General features: G+C 37.0%; 1 protein-coding gene across 1 annotated transcript in view; it reads right to left on the bottom strand.

Annotated features, from left to right (window-relative positions):
* Positions 1–231: 231 nt before the first annotated feature.
* Positions 232–17,116, bottom strand: part of Csrnp3 (cysteine and serine rich nuclear protein 3) — a 68,495-nt gene continuing 51,610 nt past the window's right edge. The window contains exons 3-4 of the mRNA XM_026411142.2: positions 3,609–3,905; positions 232–1,293 (exon numbers count right to left, since the gene is read on the bottom strand). Of these exons, the coding sequence (XP_026266927.1) occupies positions 232–1,293; positions 3,609–3,905 (1,359 nt within the window). The remainder of the gene's footprint in view (positions 1,294–3,608; positions 3,906–17,116) is intronic.

The raw sequence follows: 17,116 nt of genomic DNA, 5'->3' as shown, positions 1-17,116 counted from the left end.
TTTTTCTATCAAAACAGTCTGAAATCTTAAAATCCCCATAGTGACTGTATTTGTGCAATGCCACAGTCATGTAGCTAGAAAGGAGAAAACAAAATACAGTCTGGAAGATTAATCACAGTCCAAGTTTTCTTGGTCTTCAGTTTAAACAACGATGAGCCCAGGAAATCCAATTAAATACAGTGCCTTAAATAGGAGAAGAGTTGGTCCTGGAATAGAATAATTTAAGCTCTACTAAACAGGGACAGTCTCAACCACGGGAGATTTGATACACTCTTCGTGCAATCTGCTCTTTTCTGCAAGGCTCAAAGAATTTTCAGCAGGATGCTCTGAGAGGTGACTATCACCATTCAAGGTGGGGACAAACCCTTCCTGGGAAGGGCCTTTCAAGTATGAGTGAAATTCCACTTGAGGATGATTAGACCTGTGTTCGGGATATAAGCTATTGCAGGGCACCCCGCTATCATTTTCGGAAGAGGAGCAGCAAACGATGACAGAGGGGTTGGCAGCTGGGTAGTGGGAGGCACTGTAGGCCTCTTCAGCTTGTCGGGCATAGTCAACGAATTGCTCTGGGGTCATGGTGTAAGGCACCAGCGAAAGGGTACCGTTTTTGACAGTATCTCGTTCTGAGTAGTTCTCAGCGATCTGGCTAGCAGTTCCTGGAATGTGGCTATCAATTTGGTAATACAGAGTTGAAGAGTTGGCATAAAAAGAAGCATTTTTTGCGTGGCTTTCGTGAACAGCAGTGCCATCGGAATAACAAAGGACCGAAGGAAGAGGGACCACTTCAGCGTGAGTGCCCAGACCTTCCACGAAGCTGTCTCCTTTATCTTCGTCGTCATCTTCCTCCTCCTCCTCCTCTTCCTCCTCTTCCTCCTCCTCCTCCTCCTCGTCTGACTCGCTAGGCGCCAGGCTTTGGGTGCTGGAATCGGTGACTCCACTGCAAAAGCTGCTCCCATCCTCCTCCTCTTCGTCCTCCTCCGCTTGGCAATCTAATTCCTCCGCAGACTGCAGGTGCAGCACTGCAGCCTGCGGTTCAGTTTCAATCTCAAAATTTTCTGCGATAGAATATTCTACGGAGTGAGCGACGGGGCCCATGGAACTACTGTGAGCACTTATCTCACCGTGGCAGCCGTTCAGCGTGGGGATTTGCTGCTCTCGGTTTTTCTCCAGTTCAAGTTTCATTATTGTGTGCAAAAAGTGAGTCCGGACACGGATAGGATTAAATTCAATTCTACCTGCTGTGTTACTACAACCTTCTTTAGTGCAGCCACACGGGAAAGACATACGATCCACCTTAGAAGGAAGAACACAGATTAGCACCATGGAACTATTACAAGCCAAATAAAAATTTGGTTCCTTCCAGCAACCCCTTTGAATTAAGTAATCCACTTAACTCCACTATGTCAGAGCAAATACTAATAAAACTGCAAATAGATATGAGAAGGGGAAGTGAAGTCTTAAATCATAAGAGTTAAGTAGTTTCTAAACCTATATTTAAGATAAAAGTAGAAATTTGGTATATGTGGGCATTTTTATTTCTTTGATCTTGTCACCTCTAGTGCCTTCTTCTTTCTCCATTCCCTACATTTCTTTTCTCTTTATGCCTTTAATTTTGCTCTCATTTTTCAATGCTTCTATTCTTCCTATAATCTCCTTTTTTTTTTTCTGCTGGATTCCAGGTCACCTACCAATTTTAAACACACAAACTTATAGTACTTCTTCCCACCTGCTATTTTTTTTTTCCATAGTGCTGGGATTAAACCCAGGGCCTTGTGCATGCCAGGCAATTACTCTACCAACTGAGCTATATCCCCAGCCCCCACCGGCTATTTTTAATCTAACCTACATGATGTTCCTCATGCTACCAATATTCTTTTCCCTTTGCTCATTGTGAAATGAACTTCACTCTCAAAGATGACCAGGTTGACACCACTTAGCATCATGCAGTATTATAATTCATTCTCGTCGGTTCAACTTGGTGCATGGGTGAATGTGAGCATACTGCTGAGATGCAGTGGGTATACACACTGGCAAATGGTCTGGTCCTGGTCTCCCCTTTTCTTTCCCATTCCGTCAGACTACAGGTTTTTTGAGGGAAGGGAATGTATGTACATTACATCAGAATCTCAGAATTACTTGAGTGATGGGCTCTAAGGAAAGAGTGATTGCATTAACCAAGGATTTTTTGGACTGACCTCTTTACTCAGGTGGTAAAGTGGAAATCTGGGAAACCCATAGGTACTCCTAAGATATCTGCCAACTGTCTCGGATTCTACAAATTAACCTGTGTGCAAACCAAAGTACAGACAAGAAAAAAGCTTGCTCTGCTTCCCATCTTATCCAAATACAGGGAATATACTATGCTACAGAGGAGATTGCCAACTTAGTGTAATTATCTCAGTCCCAATGAAAAGCAGTAGCAAATGTCAGTGGCAGAATCTGTAGCCATTTTCTTATGAACCTCTTTTCTGTGGATCCATCCTAAGCTATATTCACTTAAGGGGAACTGTGCTATTTTACTTGCAGGAAGGACTCTCTTTATTGAAAACGCTGTGTCTGCATAAAATAATAGCAAGTAACCATAGACCACCAATGACGTTAGAGATAAATGGGACCTGAGAATTATCTAGTTCAGAGGTTGTAAACCTTTTCTCCCACTTTTAATTAGTTTTAACCTTTAAGTTTTTAGAAGTGTAATCAACTAGGTGAGATTGGTAGGGGATATTTTCCAACACTTACATAAACTTAAATTTTAGACTCTTCTTGGGAGTAAAATAGGCTTTTCACTGATGTATTCCCAAGTTGCAAAAAAAAAAATCTCTCTTTAGGTTCCCCCCTATATTCCTCTAACCAATCTTGCAGCATAAGGACACTTGGACACTTTTTGTTGTTGTTGTTTTGCTAAAGAAACCTTAACAGCTGGGAGTAACTGTAATAACTTTTCTTTCCCTACAAAGGGCAGGAGTTTAAATATTTTAGTCTTTCTTGGCCATATGGTCTCTGTGCTACTACTCGGTTCTGCAGCAGAAGCTTGAAATTAGTCATAAATAATAGGGTAAATAAACAAATAAAATGGCAGTGTTCCAATAAAACTATGTTTATGTGATTGGTTGGATTTGGTCTGTGAGTTGATAGTTGGCCAACCTAACATAGTCCAGCCCATTCATTTTAAAGATGAAGAAATAGCACAGAGAGTTAACCTGACTGGACACTTTTCTATAATCGACAAATAGCAAAAACAGTCTATTCATGTTTGCACTAGTCCACACCACCTTTAATCCATCATTCACTTCATACCCCATACATAGATCAGAAAACATTAACTCAAATATTAGGATGCCAATAGTTTCCAGAATGAGCTGGTGGAACCAATGAATCTAAGAGGAAAAACCTCTACCATCTGGGTTACCTTTATATTGTACTTCATATATATATATATATGCACTTTGCAAATGTCCTGGAATTAACATTTCTCATTCCCTGAACTACACATCTTGCCTTTCCACAAATTTTCTTTTCCACGTGCAATACATTATTTGCAACACTACTTCTTTACTGGGTGGTGTATAATGCTTTGTCTTTGGATGTCCTGACATCCACACCCTTACCTGACACTTAATGCCTGCCAAGCTGCAGGTACATGTTTCCGGATCACAGAACACTCTGCAGTCGCAGCCACAGTCCTCCCGTGACAGGCGGATGGCTCGCAGCTCGTGCTTTTCTTCCACATCAATCTTCTTCACTCCAGAGGCTCGCAGCAGTGCTCTTCGTTTTTTTGTTGGCAGGGGTTGTAGAAAGAAGTACTCGTCTACTTCTGTGTTGTCCAAATCAATATCATCATCGGAAATGTCATCCACTGTAAGAGTGCTAGCTTCCTCAGATTCTACTGTGCCATTCTTAGTCATCTAGAAACACAGGGAAGTACATAAGAGATGGAGTTCAAGCAGGGTCCAAAGTTCCCACCTCAGCACTTGGGGAGAGCGAGCAATCACTAAGTGTGTGTGAGTTCAACCGTTTGCTTTTATTTTTCTCATTAGGAGAAGTCACAAAAAGGAAAACCGAGGCATGGAAATTGTGTACTTTTAAAAATGTACTGGTTACAAAAGATGGCCAATTGGAACTCTCAGTCTCCTATAGTCAGTAGTTACTGTTACATCCTGAACCAGAATGATAAGAAAAAGACCAGAGGTTCTAGATGCTGTCTTTAGATTCAGTTCAAAATGGGTAGCTCTGATGTTGGAGAAAGAATGTCCTGGTTCAGAAGTGAAAGCATCTTAGTGGAAGCCATCACGAACCAAGTCAGTAAATATCTTGTCCTTGAGATAATCACCCTGACTTTGGGATTTCAGCAAAACCATGCACTCAGGAAATAAAGTTGTGCTGTGCTATGCTATTGGGATTATAAACATGATTACGCTACAGAACATTCCAAGGAATTGATATGAAGCAATCAGTCAGGTCAGTATGCTCTCAGAGAACAGTGCTGGTGCATGCTCATCAACTGACAACTAAAATGACAAACCAGGTTCCCAAAGGAGTTTGCCCAAAGCCATACCTTCTGCCTAACAGCTCATGTGGACGGCCATGCCTCACATACCCAGGAGTTGTTCTGCTGCTATTTATATTTCTTTTCTAAATTAATCTCATCCATCAGTAAGCCCTGAATCAGTATTTCATTTCTGAGTATTACACCACAACATATTGTTTCCTTCATAAAAAAGGATTTAGAAAGAAAAGTTTTCTCTGAATATGATCAAGATATTTATTCTTAGGAGCAGTGCAAGAAAAAAAAATGTAGAAAATCCATAAGAGATAAAGCATGGGATAACTAAATAAAGAAGCTATTTGGATTATTTAATTTTTAAATTTATTACTTTCTAAATTTCATTCATTGTAACTATTACCTTGCTTAGTAATCTTCACAGTTCATCCATTAAACAGTTAAAATACCCTGGTGACATTAGACACCATTCTCATCCTCAAAAGAAAATGTCCAATATTTAGACAAGAATATTTATTACTGTAAAAACCCCCCAGGATGGACAACTGTGAATGTATTAAAGAACAAACAGAATATTGGACTTTGCCTTCAGGTGGAGAAATTTTCACCAAAGAATCACCAAAGTGCATATTTCAATATATTACAAAGGGTCCCTGAGATGTATTTGCAAAAACTACTAAATTACTTAAATCTATGATCTTACCAAGATGAGCATTCCCCTTTACCAGGCTATGTTGTTAGTATGATCTTCAGTTCATTTCTTCCGTTGGCATTGTGTATTGGTTAAACTATGACATCCATTACTAAGATGTTACTTGGATTGGTGGTGGTTATCACTTTTGTTAATTCTTACTAACAAGTTGCACATTTCTATGTGAAAGATCTAATTTTCTAAGAAATTCAAGTGTATAATTGCCTCACATGTCCAATCTTCTGTGACAGGCAAAGCTGCATGAACAAGTAGGGAGTATTCCCTTTCCCATCTTGTCACTCTGTGGCAATAGATTTATTTTAATTAATTCTTGGCTTGCTTATGTGAACCTCAGCAAGCTTCTCAGTTCATGGCACATGTAGACACTCAGCACTTGGCTAGCACGACTCATTTCAATCCTTCCTCCCCACTTCATCTTCGTGTTCTATAATATTTAGGCTTTCTTGTGCAATTGGTAATATTATAAAACCAATGAAATCTCCAACTTATAACAATGGGTTTGGATGTACAAAATAACAATGGTTGTTATCAGACAACACATGAAATCTAAAAATCAAGAAAAAGTAAGAATTTTGTCAATATGTAAAAATATATAAAAATTTAAGGCAACATAAACCATGAATTGGCATCTCAGAACTAAGAAACAAACAAATGTATCTCAAATTTAACTACAGATACAGTTTACTCCAAATATAAATGTCTTTAGAAATAAAAATCTGCATCTCTTATTTACAAGTTCTAGAATTATTCACTTATTATAATTTCATTTTAAAATAAAGATTCAAGTAAGAATCTAAAAGTCCTTCACATACAGCTATATACTATTTTCACTCTTGTTAAATAACCTTGAGGGATTTAAACCTAGATTTTTTAAATCTCATGTTAATGTTGATGTGTTCTGGCAAGGTTTTCTCCTCACCTCTTCAGCATCATTTCTTTTTTTTTTTTTTTTTTATTTAATTTTATTTTTTTAAAGAGAGAGAGAGAGAGGAGAGAGAGAGAGAGAGAGAATTTTATTTATTTTTTAGTTCTTGGCGGACACAACATCTTTGTTGGTATGTGGTGCTGAGGATCGAACCCTGGTCGCACGCATGCCAGGCGAGCGCGCTACCGCTGAGCCACATCCCCAGCCCTTCAGCATCATTTCTAATGAAGACTGGGAATATTCTACCTCAGTCTGGTCAATTGACTTGTCTTCCTCTTCTTATGGTTCCTGGTTAGTGTTGCTTCTGAGACATTCCCTACTATGACCTTGCATAGACCGACTGTGCCTGCTGGTTTCATTAAAATCCAGGACTAGACTATTGAGTTTAAATGTTCTTCAGTATTGGAGTACTAAAATAGTATTTCCAAATGTATCTTCCTATATGGGAGCAATAGGAAAAAAAATCAAAGAGCTCCCTATTCTTGTCTACCAACTCACATTTGTTATTCTCTAAAGATCTGGTGTAAAGGAATCCAGGAAGTCTTCCAGGATTGACTCATCTACTCATGCCAGCCTCTTTATCCATGTCTATCGTCATGCATAAGAACATTCATGTTGTACAACATTGGTTCTCCCCTGACATGAATGCTACCTTTAAATGTTTTTTTCCCATCTCAAAATAGAATTATTAAAATTTCAGATTTTAATTCATGAAAAGCAGCCTCCTTATTTTATGCATTAATGAAGCTTACTCAGAGTCATTTTGATCCCTCCAGGATGTACTTATAGGACATAATTCCCTGTTTCCTATTTTAATATGCTTCTCCCTACATGTCATAAATTATAAGTTTCTTATAATTTCTAACACAATGCTGGGAGTCTAACATGGAGTCAAACACAATGTATCTAAAAAGATATTTTATTTATAAAATAACATACCCTGTAACCTGCATTTTCAAATGCATGCCTACTTTTGAGGTAGAAATCTTCAATCTAGGACTTGGACCATTTCTCACTTTGTGTTCTTTCTCCAGAAATAAGGTTGCCTCCCAGTAGCTCAAAAAAAAATTTACTATTAAAAAATGTGGTTTAGGAACACTATCAAATAATATTTATGGCCTTTAAATTTGCTCTTGTCTTCATATATATGCATATGAAAGAGAGAAACTGGAGGTAGAGATGAAAGAGGTGGCAGAAAAAGGTATGGCATATAATAATATTAATACCAGTTTTAATTTTGTGTGCAAGAAACTGTTCCAAACACTTAACCTGATTAGCTCGTATAGCAACACAAAAATCTTATCCATGTAACTGATGAGGAAATCAAGGTACAGGAATGCTAAACATGCCCAACATCACAAATAGATAGAGTATACATTAAAGTCATGATCTGACTTTACAGCTTGTGCTCCCTAACAGCATTGAGGTGTATATATATATATATATATATATATATATATATATATAATATGTATATATAATATGTATATAATATATATATAATATTCTTTTATATAATTAATATTTATTGAGTAGTTAAATAGTAGTTAGTGATTATTTTGTATGAGCCACTAGGTATAGGTATATATGACAAAGACCTTAATCTCAACGGAATGGAATAATGAGTCAAGGAATCTGGCAATTTCAACCCAGCTTGAAAGGATTTCCTAGCTTAGGGTGAATACAGCATTTGAGGAGCACCTACAGGTAGGGCTGGCAGTGGAGTGAAAAGGGAAAACTTCCAGATGAAGCTTAAATCTGAAGGTGGATGGGCAGTCAGAAACGAACAGTGGAGACAGAAGGCCTCACTCCCCCAGCAACAAGGAGGCCTGCTCTGGGACAGAACATGATGGATTCTTTGACCTACAGAACATACAGATGATTGGACTTTGGTGGAATCACTTTCCATAAAGAAAGAACTAGAGAGAAAGAAATAGCAATTCTTCAGAGTAGCTCCTGTTTATCTGACTTAGCCAATGAAAGGTGGTAAGTGATAACCTGACTCATGATTTGATATAATGATCTTTATCTCATCTTATATTTTTCCTGTATGTGTATATATTTATCTATATTGTACTGTGAGGATCTTAAGAGGTATGTGTGTGTGTGTGTGTGTCCGTCCTTGATCCAATGACAACACTGAAGATGGCAATTGTTTCTTGGGCTACTGGGTAAAATTGTCTAGACTCCCTCCACATATTAAAATATAACTTGTTTTAGACAGAATCCTAACATCTTACTTTTGCAAAATTGTACCCACTGATAAGCATGAGAAAGTAATTTCTGAAAACACAGTTTTGCCCACGTATACACACCTGAGGAATAGGATGTATTACTGTAAGAATCAGTGGAATGACTCCAAGACTATCAAATAACCAATTCAATGCAAAATGGGTAACAATACTGAAAATGTAGATTGACTAAAATGCTAAAAAAAGAAACAAAGCAAAACACAAAAATAGATCCAGTTCCTTTCATCAGTGAAGTTGTATATTTAGTAGTAAAGTCTCCTGTTTCTTAAAAAAATATATGAGCACGTGTAAAAATGAGAGTGGATATAAGAATGTGCAAATGAATTCAGTTCCACAAACACTGATTACTCCCTATTGTAACAAAGATGATGATGCTGAGGAAGACCTGAGCCACCATATATTGAATACCAGGTGCTGAGTGTCATACTTTGTTCAAATTATCTCACCGAATTTGTACAATGATCTTATGAATTTTTTTTTGTACTTGGGAAAACTGGAGCATGGGGAAGGTAATTTACCAAAGTCTATCTAAATTAGCTAATTCATGATGGTACTGAGCATCAAACTCAGGTTTATTCGACTTCAAAGCATGAGGCTGATTGTCAAGATCAGTTTGGAGTAAAAAAGTATTAAGAGTTATAGTGTCACAAGCCATCCACGAGCTGTGTGTGAGAGCTATGTGTACTTGAGCATATGAGGGGACTGGTTTGGCTTTGAGAGCTGACTAGGCTATGCCATGTAAGTGTGCCTCTCCTCTTGCTCTGTGATCCCACACAGCACCTGAGATGGGTATGACTTGCCAACATGTCAATCAATCTGCTGACCACAAGACATCATCAAGCAAGACTCGACCCTTTTGAAATCGTATCCCTTGCCTTATTTGGGTGGAATATTCTATCGAATGTCTTCCCCAAAAAATTGAAGGGGAGGGGGTTTCGGGTGCACTTGCTCTGTAGCTCCTTTCAGCACTATCCAGCGTGGAGTTAACCCTTCAGGTCACTGATCAGTTCAATCCTCAAAATTCATGTTCGTGTTTTTCATGGTTTCTTTGTCATTTTCTCAGTCTATTTATTGCTGCAGCCAGCTCCTTTGAACTCAGATCATCTAGCCAGCCCGGCCAGCTGGCGACAATATAGTAAAAAAAAAAAAATTGATGGAAGAAAAATAGCATTAGATTCCAGCCACACTCCAAAAGCTGATCTCAGTGCAATTGGTAGGAGATGAAGACCCATGCACATTACCTTAGAATTCAGAAATAAAAGATATGATTCAGTCATAGAGAACAAGAGCTCAGAAGAGGGGAAGACAGACTGAGCTGAAAAAAAAAATGGCACCTCTTCAGTCAGCATTGGATTTGGAGCATATGGAGTTGGCTCTTCTAATGGAGATGTTGTCAGGCGAAGCTGGTCAAAGCTGGCTGAAATAATGTGCTCTTCTTTTGATTTTCTTACCTGACTCATTGATCTTGGATTGCACTTAATTGCTATTGCTCATTCTCTAATTTTGCCATAATACATTAGTTGATTTCATGTGTCGTTCTCCTATCCATGCATGTTGAGAACAGAGACAGTCTGTCTTGTCCACTAATGTCTCTCTGGCACCTTGATAATTGCCAGTCTCACAGTAATTGGTTAACAGATATTTTGGAATGAACGAATTTTCTTAACCACTACACTATACTGCCAAATACTGTACTAGGTATCAGGGTTTATAAACGCATGACTGTTCTACCATCTAAAGAACTTCTAGTCTACTCTGGAGGTCATGTAACATATATGACCTAGTGTAGTAAGTGCAAAAAAATATATGGGCAGTTTATAGAAGTATCAGGAGGAAGACAGAATAGGCAGATAAAAAAGAAGGCTGCATACAAAGACACAAAGCAGAATTACTTATTTTCTATTCTGATTCCATACTCTCTAACAAGGAAGAAAACATTCAAGCCAGAAATGGGAGAAGAGACATGTCAGGAAGGATTTAAAGCAAAAATCAGGTGGGGAGACAATGAAAGTGCACTCAGCTGTTTTATATAAGAATCCCCAGGCCCAGACAATTTATGCTTTAGAACAATGGAGAAGCTTGAAGTTATGATTGCTCAGTCTCACATCTGTGAAGACTCATGGGGAAAGGAATTAAATGATGATCAAAATGGGAATGAATTGTTTTTTTTAAAAAAAGGCTAATTCTGGATAACAATATTCTAGAAAGAATTATTTAAACAGATGGTTTCAGTACATGGGATAGAGGAAAACAGTGAATACGAAACTGTTGTCTGGGTTCACTGCAGAGAAAATATCCTTTTTGTAAATGAACTTCATCTTTATGCAGAACCTTGACATATAAAAGATAAAAGTGGGATGAGGTGCACAGTGTCCTGGGCCTGCTGCCTTGTTCCCTGATTTCAGACCTCATGGATCACAGTTGGAAAATCAGTGCTTTGCTACTGAGAATTTCTTATTCTTATCTCTGAGACAAAAATCTAGTCCTGAGAATTTCTCACTTTAGACTTCTAACAAGATTGCTTTACTCTTCTCATACAAAGAAGGAATGTAAACTAATTAATAAAACTATGGATGGATGCATGAATTTTTAGTTAGTTCAACAGTGAAAATATCTCTAAGATCAGTGATGCTCATCCTATTTTGTACCACTATTAAAGTCAGGAATGAGGGTGTGGCAGCTCTACATTCTATCAGTATCAGTGGCCCATCCTGGCAATGTTTTCCAGTAAAGGTCATGGTGGGCCCTCTTAAGGTCACTACTTGGACAGGATATCCCAAACTTGACCCCATAATATGAACAGTTTTAAATCTATAACTTGGATGAGAACCTAAAAGGCAAGCTTATCACATAGGCAGATGATAAGATCACATTCGTTAAAGTTAAATTAAAAAAAAAAAAAACTATTGATTGCTCCCTACAGACCATGTCCAGAACTAAACATGGTTCTAGCCCTAGAGGTATTATAAAATTTCAATTTATATCATAATGCATAAAGCAGAGAGTTAGGTTTATTCATTGTTTTTGTTTGTTGCTTTATTTTTTGTTTGTTTGCTTTTTTTATTCACTACCAATGTAATACAAACAAACTGATCAAGCTACCAAACACTACTATAACTTTAGTTATATCCATGGAAAGAGCATCCACAATTTGGATTAATGTAACACATTTCTGGGCACTGGATAGATCCCATCCAGAGTACCAGATCAAGTACCTTATTATGAAGTAGATATTAATAAATACTAATGTATCCACAGGAGGAAAACCAAGGCAACAAAAACTGAAAGGGCTGGGGTTCTGGCTCAGAGGTAGAGCGCTCGCCTAGCATATGCGAGGCCCTGGGTTCAATCCTCAGCACCACATAAAAATAAATAAAATAAAATAAAATTATTGTGTCCAACTTCAAATTAAAACAAAAAAGTTAAAAAAAAGAAAGAAAAAGAAATTGAAAACCATGCCCTCAAGGGTTAATGGAAAGAACGAGGAATGTTTCATTCTACAGAAGAGAAACACATAAATCCCATAAATATCTTCAAATATTTGCATGTGTATCAACACCACATTCAAACCCTTGGAATGTCAAATATAAAGAATTATTCCATGTACTTAGAATGCAGAATTGGGGTCAAAAGAAGTGGTAAGATAGCAGCAGGTTGCTCAGTGTAAGGAAGAGTTTTCTAATGATTAAAGGCATGAATGAAACGTGCTACTTCAAAAGAGCAGTGTGCTCCAGGTCATCTAAGATGTGCAATTACCTGCTGAAAGTACAAGATATATAATTAATAAAAGGAATTGTTGGTAGTGTGGTATGAGCTGGACAGATGACCTAGTCTCTAAGGTCTCTGACAATCTAAGAAAAACATTTATGTTACTTTAATATTTAGTCAAATCTTACAGTATAATTTCATATTTCATTAACTGATAATTGTAGGTGGCAAATTTGAATCAGTTTAATTATGTCTTTGAAAAGCCAGGAATATTTGCTTGTTTTGTTAACTTTTATTCTTTTCAACGTGAAGTGGGCACAGTGACATGCCTCTGTAGTTCTGGCTACTTGGGAGGCTAAGAAAGTAACATCAAACTCTTGAACCCAATAGTTTGAGGTCAGCTTGGGTCATGAAGAAAGACCCCCATCTCAAACAAACAAAACAAAACAAATTAATTCCAACAATATGAAGTCATAAGAACTCCTTGGAAAATACATTATTGAAAAAAGTCACCAGAAATGATAGTATTAACATATAAGACAAAACAACTTGGAAAAAAAAACATAAGCTATAAATTCCTTATTCTTCCTTTTGGTTTATACCAACAATTCCTCTTTCATTGGTGGATAATAAATCAGGATGAATCCAGTAGCCTGATGCTAAATATTTAAAAATCTATACTTATAAAAATATTATAGTTTGTTGTGATTGACAAGTTTCATGGTTCACATATTCCCTTCATAGTCAATTTCAAACTTTTGTTGGGAAGAGATGCATATAAATCCACAGTAATGAGCCAATTCAGCGAGCTGGCTCCAACACACCACTGGATGTCCCTACATTTAAACCAGGAGAATGCAATTGATTTTCCTAAACTAAAAAGTAAAACAACAACAACAACAACAACAACAACAACAAAAAACTATGTTTTTTATACAGGAAGAATGTGATGATTTGATTACATATGTCTAATTGTAGTTTTTCAAATAAAATGCCAGTGATGTGCTGAAAGAGCATATTCTTAAATGTATTTCATGTGTATCAGGCTGAATTCCACCCTACTAGTCTCCATCACTTTGGTTAGGTATATTTTTTTTGTGTACTTTTCAGAACAGGTTGTACATACAATAGTGCAAATACTTGAAACAGCAAAGTTTTCTGCTTGGTATTGAAGCAGGCCTCTACTTAGGAATTCATTCTGGAAGCTTTGACAATAAGTATGTTCTGAAGTGATTGCTACAGAGTCTAACAGAGAAATTATGTAGGGATAAATGGAGTTCTAAAATACCCTGACCCCAGACAAAGACATATCAAGGAAAGAATTACAGATTAGGTTCTTAAAATACACATCCCAAAGTGTTCAAACTATGGGTCTAAGATACCATTCAAGCATCTCTCACAAGCCGCTATTCCCTTTCATCTCCCAGCACCCTGAAGATCTTTACCTGGAGGATTAATCATGGAGCTTTTGAAGAGATACAAAGGGAGGGCTGGAGGTGGAGTAGGAAATTACAATGCTGCATGGGTGAAGTACTTAAGAATAAAATAGTCATAGATTAAATCTGAGATAGGGGTTGAAGATTTACATAGTGATATTTTAAGAGTTTAGTCATTAAAGTAAGAGTTAAAGTCTGGTTTTATTCATTTACTTTTATTTCGGAAAGGGAGACAGCAACCATACATTATTCAAGAAATATATGGCTAAGAAATTGGAAAAAAAAATAAAGGACAATGCTGAGAAGTGATTGGATGTGGTAACAGGAGTGGGGTTAGATCCTTAATCTCAGAAAGAAAAAGAAGAAAAACCTGGGTTGCAAAATCTTTGCGAAATAGAGTCAAGTCCAAGCTGTGGAAGCTAAATTAAATTTCCTAGAATAAGGCAGTAGAATCCAGTAAGATAGAACCCAGAGGCGATCAGAATGCCAAGTCTCCTACTTAGAAATGGCTGCCTAATGTATTTTACAGATACATGAGAAATGGAAGTAAAAGCTAATTTAATTGTTCAACAATGTGGTGCAGATGATGAAATCTAAGCACTTAATTTGGAAAAGAGTATAGAATTAAGATGACTGCATTGATTACTGTGAAGTGTATGACATGTGTGAATGGGCTTGACAGAGAAAGAAAACTGTGCTCTGTAATTTAGAAATCCACAGCTACTTATTAGTTCTAGGAACATGCATTTTATTCATTCAGCTTTTTCCCCCACAGTTGTTTATAGACAATGTTTAAAACATCAACACCATGAATAAAAAAAGACACACTTGAGCATCTTCCCATAAAATTGTATTTGTTCTACAAAAATAATTGTATATTATTTTTCTCTATTTATAAACCTTATAACTTAGGAGGCTGATTTGCTAAATAAGAACCAGTTTTATAACCAAAATCTACTTGTTTATTCTTATTTTGTTCCCAAAATATTTATTGTGAGGTAAGTCTTCAAGTGTGTATTATATATTTTTTTAGTTGTTTATTTATGTGGTGCTGAGGATTGAACCCAGGGCCTCACACATGTGAGACAAGTGCTCTACCACTGAGCCATAGCCCCAGCCCCTGTATTTTTCTTTTTAGTCCTTTCTCTCTATTAAAGCATCATTGGGAAAAGAGTCATTGAATAAATAATTCCCCTAATTGGAACTCAGCAAAGATTTCCTAGAAAAACAGGAAGAAACGGTAGAAGAGAAATCTGTCTTTATTTTTTAAGATTGTTGGTTCTTAAATTTAAGTGGCAGGAAAGCTACCCAGTTCCAAATCCAGTGAGTGTCCCTTGGCATTTTGCCTGGGCTCCTTAATGAGAATTTGGGAATGTTTGACTTGTCAGATGCTACCTCCCCTCTGCCCTAACTCAACAGACAGTAACTCCCAGAGGACTATCTCAGGCAAAAATGCAAGGGAGCAAAGTTTGGCTCTCACAATCCTTTAGTTCCTCTTTGGACCCCTCTTTTGTACTACTGATCTTCTGTTGCCCAACTCAAAATAACGGAATCAATGTAGACACATTTGTTTTCTTACTTATCCCAGAGGAATTCATACTTCAAAACAAATGTCATTTCCAATAAGAGTGAAATTTTTAGATTCCTAATGTTTTGGATAACTAATTTTAGATTTTGTACAATTAGACCTAGACAAGTATAGTCAATGATATTTTTTAAATCATAAAAGTTAATATGCTAGAAGAATTTCAATTAAAATATACAAGTTTCTCTCTATTAATTCATCTCAGATTTTTGAGACAACTGGTCCACATTGCTGTGATATTTTAACTTCATGTACCATGTGTTTCTGAATATTTCAAATGCATTGAGGCTAAGCTCAGTCACTTCAGAATCCTGTTATCCTTCAGCTTGGTATTCATTTGGAAATAGCAATGAAAGCCAAATGTGTTTTGTTTACATCTTTGCCAAAGAGAAAAACTGCATGTTTCCCCTTATTAATAAAAAAACTGACATATGACATCCACTCAGATGGCTGCCTCTCCAACTTCCAACACTAAGCACTATTTTAAAAATAAATCAATACTACAGTGTTCTTTTTGTTTCTGATTTTCTTCTTTAGCTCCTTTAAAAAAAGGCATGGGAGTATCTGTGTACAATTATATCAGCACCTGATATATCACTGCCTGATATGGAGGAAGGCTGCTGTAGGTTTGTGGCTTTCCCTCATGTCCATCACACGTACCATGAGCATATAAGAAGTTCACCACAGTAAATATTTTGGTTCTCAGATAACATTTATATTCTCTCTAAAAACCCCAGAAAAAGATAACCCCCCCACAAGTACACAGATATTTTCCCCCAATGCCTATAGGAGATAATCAATTAATTTAAGAATAGGAAAAAACAAGATAACACAATCAGTTTTCTAAGTGAACCAGTTACTTAATATCTTTTGTTTTTCTTTTTCCTCAGTTGCAAACATATTTCGATAACTTATTTATTCTACTGGATCTCTGTGAGGATCAAATTAAACATTGTTTGCAAAATGCCTGGTAAATAAAATTCATTAGTGATTGTCAACCTTTACTATTTTTCTACCAAAAATTGAATTTGAAGAAAGACTTCACTCATTGTGTGTGTGGGGGTAGAGTTGGTTTGTAATCGGTTACAAAGGTAGAGAATGGATTTCAGAAACAAACTTGGTAACTATTACTAAATTACTACATGACAAGCTATCATAAATCACAAAATAATGGTGTATTGCTACTGGAAAAACTGAGGGATTTTCACTGAAATATGCCAAAAATACTGGCAAAGGAAATGTAAGTCACTCTCTAGGCTAAATTGTGCCCAGTTTAAGTGATTGCCTTGTAATGCAATTGGGAACAAGACCCATGCATAACTTGCAAAATATATACAATAACATGTTTCAAAACACATATCACACCTCTGCTGGTTGATTTCATAAAAAAATTTAGCTAACACAGGCGGCTTATGGTACTTCAGGCATTGAATGCATACCCTTTTGTAAGTGTGTTGGATTACCTGAAAATATTTCCTTTCTCACTAGATAATGATGGTAGAATATTCCTATGTATTGATAGGGTGATGGACCCACACAAACATAAAGAGCTCTGAGTTGACAAAAGACATTTTCTCAATTTCTGTACTTCTCTCCACTTAATCTCTAAAGTGGCTCAACATCAAGAATCTCTACTTAGATGCCTTCCCAACACCTCTTGAAAACTCAAAAGCCTCTCAAACTCAGTATGTCCAAGAGAGCTCTCATTATCCACCCCACCCACTATCTGTGCATCTTCCTCTGTTGCTTGTCATTTCCTGTCACAGCAAACAATACTATTACCTACGCCGCCCATTCCATTTTGCAACCCAGAAATTGTCATTCCTGACTATCCCTCTCTTCCTTCCAAATTCAGCCCATCATTAAGCACCATTGATTTTACTAATTTTCTCCTATTCCTTTTCTCTTTGTCTCCCCTGCTTCAGACTAACCTAACTGGCCATCACCTGTCTTCTACACTATGGGATGCCTTCTACCTGGCCTAATTGCCTAGGTTC

Source organism: Urocitellus parryii, chromosome 1 (genome assembly GCF_045843805.1).
Source record: "Urocitellus parryii isolate mUroPar1 chromosome 1, mUroPar1.hap1, whole genome shotgun sequence".
NCBI lineage: Eukaryota > Metazoa > Chordata > Mammalia > Rodentia > Sciuridae > Urocitellus > Urocitellus parryii.
The sequence above is the reverse complement of the archived record's forward strand: the minus strand, read 5'-3'. Positions and strand labels throughout refer to the sequence as shown.